We start from the raw sequence: 7288 nt of genomic DNA, 5'->3' as shown, positions 1-7288 counted from the left end.
TAATCCCTCGCTGCTGCCCGCCCCTGCTTCTCGGAACTCTCCTGTGCCCCAAAGCTCCCCCCATCCCTCCATCCCCACCCCTACTCCTGCGGTCGTCCCAAATACCAGACAGGACGAATCTCAGCTTTTCCCCAAACATTCCTTGTTCTTGTGGCCTGGCCCAGGCTGGCTGAGGTTACGAAAGCAGAGATGGGGTGGTTGTTGGGGGGGACCAAGGGGACGGGCTGGCCTGTCCTCACCACCCCATCCGGCCGCCTGCCCGTCCTCCCCAGGGCGGGGAAGGGGGTGGGCCAGCTCCCCCAAAGCCCCGGGAGAACAGGCTGTTGTGGGGGGTGGCATGGGTCTGGAGATGGGGGGCGGTGGTGGCCACAGCAGAGGCTCCAGGAGGTGACCGCCTGGTTTCCATTAGGAAGTCCTGGTCAGCAGCTTGGGCGAGATGGCAGAGTCAGGGCTGGCCATGGTAAGGTGGGGCATGGGAGGGTCTGAGGGTGGGGCCTGCTTGCCCCCCACCCCCGCTCTGCCAACTGGCCACTGCTTCCCCACCAAGACCCTCCCCGAGGAGGGGATGCTCCAGTCACCATGGCGACCCTGCGCCCAGCCTGGAGACACGCTGACCCTCCCTCCCCCGCAGTGGCCGAGCCTGCTGCTGCTCCTGCTGTTGCCGGGCCCCCTGCCCATCGCCGGCACGGAAGACGCTGCCTTCCCCCACCTGGGGGAGAGCTCGCAGCCCCTGCTCCGGGCCTGTCCCCTGCGCTGCTCCTGCCCCCGAGTCGACACTGTAGACTGTGATGGCTTGGACCTTCGAGTGTTCCCGGACAACATCACCAGAGCCGCTCAGCACCTCTCCCTGCAGGTGGGGCCCAGGGAGGGGAGTGGGGGCACGCAGGGCTGAGACCCAGTGGTGAGGGGAGCTGGAGGGGTGCCCCGGAGCTGAGGAGCGTGGTGGGGTATAGGAACACACTTGCAGGAGGGCGGCGCGGAGCAGGCTGTGATGGAGCTTTGCCTTGGCAGATTGGCTCTGCATGCCCAAGATGAGAGGGGTGAGCATGGAAGTTGTCGGGGACTGAGGATTAGTGGTGTTAGGGTCAACATCTTGGTGGTTATAATGTTGTTTGGAGTTAGTGTGATGGGGAGTTTGGGGTTATGGGGATGTTGTGGCGTGTGGGGTTGATGGGGGTGATGGCACATTTGGGGTCGATTGTGGGGGTGATGGCGCATTTGGGGTCGATTGTGGGGGTGATGGCGCATTGTGGTCAATTGTGGGGGTGATGGCGCATTTGGGGTCGATTGCGGGGGTGTTGTGGCATGTGGGGTTGATTGCGGGGGTGATGGCACATTTGGGGTCGATTGTGGGGGTGTTGTGGCATGTGGGGTTGATTGCGGGGGTGATGGCACATTTGGGGTTGTGGGGGTGTTGGGGGATTTGGGGTCGATTGTGGGGGTGATGGTGCATTTGGGGGTGATTGTGGGGGTGATGGCACATTTGGGGTTGATTGTGGGGGTGTTGGGGGATTTGGGGTCGATTGTGGGGGTGATGGTGCATTTGGGGGTGATTGTGGGGGTGATGGCACATTTGGGGTTGATTGTGGGGGTGTTGAGGGATTTGGGGTCGTTTGTGGGGGTGATGGCGCATTTGGGGTCGGTTGTGGGGGTGATGGCACATTTGGGTTGATTGTGGGGGTGTTGGGGGAATTGGGGTCGATTGTGGGGGTGATGGCACATTTGGGGTTGATTGTAGGGGTTTGGGGTTTGACATCTTGGCAGTTATAAGACTGGGTCAGAGTGATGGGGTGTTTGGGATTAACTGTGGGGGTGATGATGGTATGGGGCTGGTTTGGGCTGATGGGAAGTTGAGAATCAGTGCTTGGGGTCACTTGGTCACGGGGTCACGGGTGTGAACACCCCAACTCTCACCCTGCAGAACAACCAGCTCCAGGAACTCCCCTACAATGAGCTGTCCCGCCTCAGTGGCCTGCGAACCCTCAACCTCCACAACAACCTTATCTCCTCCGAAGGTGAGGGGGCAGAGGGAGGCGGCCTCTCTGGGGCTGTAGGACCGACCGAGGTCTCAGCTGCCATCCCCCTCCCCCGCCCCATCTGCGGGCAGCTCTGTGGCAGTTCCCAGAACTGCCCTTTGCTGAGCGGGATGGAAACTCAGGGGCTGGGGTGGGGGTTGGGGGCTGTGGCTTTTGAGTAGGGATGGGGAGGAGGGGATCTAAGGGCCTGGGGAGCCTCTGCCAGTTCCCTGGCCGAGAGTCCTGGGGCAGCTGGGAGCCCAGACTCCCCCTCCACCCAAGACAGGCCTGGGGTCCCTTCACTGCCCCCCCCCACTCTCCCAGGCCTGCCTGACGAGGCCTTCGAGTCCCTCACCCAGCTGCAGCACCTCTGCGTGGCTCACAACAAGGTGAGCCCCCAGCCCCACCCGCAGGCCGAGCCCAGTGAGGGTGCAGCTTCAGTCACTCAGCCCAGGGTGTGGAGGGGACAGCTCTGCTGGGGAAGTGGTGGGGCCAAGGCGCACCAGGACCAGTGCGGCTGTGGGCTGTGTCCCCACAGCTCTCAGTGGCCCCTCAGTTTCTGCCCCGGTCCCTCCGTGTCGCGGATCTGGCTGCCAACCAAGTGATGGAGATCTTCCCCCTCACCTTTGGGGAGAAGCCGGCACTCAGGTAGACCCTGGCCCAGCCCAGGACCCCGGCCTCAGATACATCTGTGTCATGCCCCGGTTCTAGGAGCAATGAGGGAGTTAAGACCTTGCCCTTGGCTGGGCGCAGTGGCTCGCTCCTGTAATCCTAGCACTTTGGGAGGCCAAGGTGGGAGGATCATCTGGGGTCAGGAGTTCGAGACCAGCCTGGCCAACATGACGAAACCCTGTCTCTACTTAAAATACAAAAATTAGGTGGGGGTGGTGGTGTGCGCCTGTAATCCCCGTCACTCAGGAGGCTGAGGCAGGAGACTTGCTTGAACCCAGGAGGTGGAGTTTGCAGTGAGACGAAATCGTGCCACTGCACTCAAGCCTGGGCGACAGAGTGAGACTCTGTCTCAAAATTAAAAACAAAAACAGAAACAAAATGCCTTGCCCTGGAGGGCTTAACCGGGGACAGATCCCTAGCCTTGGGGAGTGGGAAGAGGGCATAGTTCTACCCTGGGAGGAGAGTGAGGGGGGAGACAGGGCCCTGTATGCTGTGTCAGAACTCCAGACTGAGGTGGAGACAGTATGTGCAGGGACACACACACACACACACACACTTACACAGACTCACATACACACCTGCACACACAACCACATGAACACATGCTCATGCACACACAATCACATGCACACACACAGACTCACATACACACCTGCACACACTTCCAACCACATGCACACAGGCACACACTCATGCATGCACACGCAATCACATGCACACACAAGCACACACTCATGCACACACATGCACACATGTACACAATGCTCACACTCTTGCACACGATCACATGCACACATGCACATACATGCATACACACAGTTGCACACTCTGATGCACACACAATCACATGCACACTTATGCACAGGCATGCACACATGCACACCCACACTTACAATCACATGCACACAATCACACATGCACACTTATGCACAGGCACATAGCACACACTTGCATATACATACACACATGCACGCCCACACACTCTTACAATCACATACACACGTGCACACACACTCCACATATGCACACTCATTACACTTACACATGCACACTGCTCACACACATGCACACACATCTATTCATACAACACACATGCACACTCACCTGCACACCTACGCACAGTCACATGCACACATACACAATTACATTCCCACACAGACTCCACACATGCACACACACACACACACTGAAGGCGACCCCTGAGCAGGGTGTGGTGCGGGAGTGGGGTGGTGGGAGGCGAGGGGCAGGCTGGTGGCCGGAGCCTGGCTCTCCTCAGGTCCGTGTACCTCCACAACAACCAGCTGAGCAACGCTGGCCTGCCCCCCGACGCCTTCCGCGGCTCCGAGGCCATCGCCACCCTCAGCCTCTCCAACAACCGGCTCAGCTACCTGCCGCCCAACCTGCCGCCCTCACTCGAGCGGCTCCACCTGCAGGTAGCCCTGCTGTAGGTCCCACCCCAGGCCAGACTCTCTTCACCTCTTTCCAGGGGGACCCCTCCAGTTCCTAGCTTTCCATTCTTCTCAATTGCCCCTCAGAATGCCAGTGGTCAGAGTTATCCTTCTTTGAATCACTTTATTGGAAATCACTTTGAGCTCAAGGCAAGCTCCTCGTCACTCCCTTACTCAAAAGCCGTCTGTGGCTTCCCGCAGCCCTCATCCCAGACTCAAGTCTCATTCTCTTCTCCCTTCTCCAGAACAATCTCATCTCCAAGGTGCCCCGAGGAGCCCTGAGCCGCCAGACTCAACTCCGCGAGCTCTACCTCCAGCACAACCAGCTGACGGACAGTGGCCTGGATGCCACCACCTTCAGGTACAGGCTGGTTGGGGGGCAGCAGGGGCTGAGAATTTACAGTCGGGGGTCCCAACCTTCAGTCCCCCTTCCCTGACTGGCTTCTAAGCCACGGCCTCATTTACTGAGTGCCTGCTGCTCACTGGGCTCGGCAGAGCACTGGGTAGGTGTCCCTGTTCCCCACAGCCCTGCACTGACATTGTAAGTCTCACATGCCTTTCCATCTCGGCTCTACCCTGGTCACCCCCATAGCTAACTCTCAGGCTGGAATCTGCCCTGGGCACCCCAAGTTTACCTCCCACCCAGCTCTCTCAACGCATCACTCCCAAGTCGAAATCTCCAGCTTAAATCTGTCTCAGGACCACTCCCCAGCCTCCCCGCCAAAATCTGTCAGGCACCCCACTCCAAGCGCCCCACCTAACACCAACCCTCTCTCCTTCCAGCAAGCTGCATAGCCTTGAATACCTGGATCTCTCCCACAACCAGCTGACCACAGTGCCCGCCGGCCTGCCCCGGACCCTGGCTATCCTGCACCTGGGCCGCAACCGCATCCGGCAGGTGGAGGCGGCTCGGCTGCACGGGGCGCGTGGTCTGCGCTATTTGTTGCTGCAGCACAACCAGCTGGGGAGCTCAGGGCTGCCCGCCGGGGCTCTGCGGCCGCTGCGGGGCCTGCACACGCTGCACCTCTATGGCAATGGGCTGGATCGCGTGCCTCCAGCCCTGCCCCGCCGCCTGCGTGCCCTGGTGCTGCCCCACAACCACGTGGCCGCGCTGGGTGCCCGTGACCTGGTCGCCACACCGGGCCTGACGGAGCTTAACCTGGCCTATAACCGCCTGGCCAGCGCCCGCGTGCACCACCGGGCCTTCCGCCGGTTGCGTGCCCTGCGCAGCCTCGACCTGGCAGGGAATCAGCTAACCCGGCTGCCCATGGGCCTGCCCACTGGCCTGCGCACCCTGCAGCTGCAACGCAACCAGCTGCGGATGCTCGAGCCCGAGCCTCTGGCCGGCCTGGACCAACTGCGGGAGCTCAGCCTGGCGCACAACCGGCTCCGGGTCGGCGACATCGGGCCAGGCACCTGGCACGAGCTCCAGGCCCTCCAGGTCAGGCACAGGCTGGTTAGCCACACTGTCCCCAGGGCCCCTCCATCCCCCTGCCTGCCCTGCCACGTCCCAAACATTCTAGTTAGCTGGTAAAGCAATCAGAACAAGAAAATGATAAGAGTGGGTTAGAAGGTGATGAGGAGGCTGGGTGAGGTGGCTCATGCCTGTAATCCCAGCACTTTGGGAAGCCAAGGCAGGAGAATCGCTTTAGGCTATGGGTTTGAGACCAGCCTGGCAACATAGCAAGACTCTATCTCTACCAAAAAAACATAGCCAAGCGTGGTGGCACATGCCTGTAGTCCCAGCTATTCAGGAGGCTGAGGCAGGAGGATCGCTTGAGCCCAGAAGTTTGAGGCTGCAATGAGCCGTGATCGGGCCACTGCCCTCCAGACTGGGCAACAGAGCAAGACCCTGTCTCTTGAAAAAAAAAGTGATGAAAGAGGTATGGTGCGATTCAATGACTGACTCATTTAATCAAGTGGGGACCTGTCTGTCTGTGCCTTCCTGGGAAGGGCCTTAGTTTACCTCTGCAGAGGGGAGGAATTTGGCAATCATGGGGGGTGGGGGGCAGAAGGGCCAGGCTGGTATGAAGGGGGCAGGGGACTCTCAGAGAGGTTGGGGGCTGGCTGAGCTGAGTGGCCCAGGCCTGGGGCTGCCACGATGCCATCTATAACCCCCTGCCCAGATGCTGGACCTCAGCCACAATGAGCTGTCCTTTGTGCCCCCGGACCTGCCTGAGGCCCTAGAGGAGCTGCACCTCGAGGGCAACCGCATCGGCCACGTGGGCCCCGAGGCCTTCCTCAGCACACCCCGCCTGCGTGCCCTCTTCCTCAGGTGCCCCGAGGGTGACCGGAGGGGTGGAGGTGGGCAGGGGAGGGCCTGGGAGGGTCATGACCGCCTCTCTGTGCAGGGCCAACAGGCTTCACATGACGAGCATCGCGGCTGAGGCCTTCCTGGGGCTCCCAAACCTGCGTGTGGTGGACACGGCAGGGAATCCGGAGCAGGTCCTGATCTGGCTGCCTCCCACCACCCCACGTGGGCCACGGGCAGGGGGCCCCTGATCCTAGAGAGGCCCAGCAGAGCAGCCCAGACTCCTGGGACTCCGCTGGGCCGTGGACTGAGGAGACAACGCCCACCAGGGGCCCTTGGTCTGGCTCTCCTGGGCCTCCAGGCCTGGGCCTGCTCTGCCTGCCACTGGCCGAGACACGGAGGCACACAGCTGGCATACTCCAGGCTCACAGACCACGCTGGCCTGGCGGGACACACCCTACCCCAAACTCCCAACACAGATGGAGGCAGCAACAATAAAGCCAAACCCTTCCAGCACTCAGCACGGACCAGGCACCCTTCGGGGGCTCTGTCCACGGACTCCTCCCCACAACCAGTCCAGCTGGGGAAACTGAGGCTCTGGGATGCTAAGTGGGTCAGGACTGAATTTTGAGGTCTTGAGGCACACACTGGGGTCACCAAACAGCACCCTGTGCGACCCAGCCACGTGTGATTGCAGGGACGCCCAAGGCCACCCACTGAAAAAACACTGGGTGACAGATATAGGGACCCTCACATGTATCCCCCCCCACAGCAAGCATGGGAATGAAATGCATTCTTCAAGCTGGGTGTGTGGTGGTGCCCTTCTGTAATCCGTTACTCAGGAGGCTGAGGCAGGAGATCATGTGAGCCCAGGAGTCGGAGGCTGCAATGAGCTGATTGTG

The 7288-nt window shown here is 60.6% G+C and overlaps 1 protein-coding gene across 3 annotated transcripts; it reads left to right on the top strand.

Annotated features, from left to right (window-relative positions):
* Window positions 1-221: 221 nt before the first annotated feature.
* On the top strand, window positions 222-7187 carry PODNL1 (podocan like 1). Of its 3 annotated transcripts, XM_024351632.3 has the most exons (10): window positions 222-460; window positions 632-853; window positions 1922-2015; window positions 2340-2404; window positions 2554-2663; window positions 3964-4120; window positions 4381-4496; window positions 4919-5576; window positions 6262-6410; window positions 6487-7187. In XM_024351632.3, the coding sequence occupies exons 1-10, from the start codon at window positions 437-439 to the stop codon at window positions 6635-6637; spliced, it is 1746 nt and encodes a 581-aa protein (XP_024207400.1). In that variant the 5' UTR covers window positions 222-436; the 3' UTR covers window positions 6638-7187. The 3 variants fall into 3 exon arrangements, with proteins under 3 accessions (XP_024207400.1, XP_024207402.1, XP_054529892.1); XM_024351634.3 differs by lacking the exons at window positions 2554-2663; window positions 3964-4120; window positions 6262-6410; window positions 6487-7187 and having other exon boundaries at window positions 343-460; window positions 4919-6014; XM_054673917.2 differs by lacking the exons at window positions 222-460; window positions 2340-2404; window positions 6262-6410; window positions 6487-7187 and having other exon boundaries at window positions 702-853; window positions 4919-6014.
* The last annotated feature ends 101 nt before the right edge of the window (window positions 7188-7288 follow it).

The sequence above is a fragment of the Pan troglodytes genome, chromosome 20, assembly GCF_028858775.2.
Source record: "Pan troglodytes isolate AG18354 chromosome 20, NHGRI_mPanTro3-v2.0_pri, whole genome shotgun sequence".
NCBI classification, from domain to species: Eukaryota; Metazoa; Chordata; class Mammalia; order Primates; family Hominidae; genus Pan; species Pan troglodytes.
The sequence above is the reverse complement of the archived record's forward strand: the minus strand, read 5'-3'. Positions and strand labels throughout refer to the sequence as shown.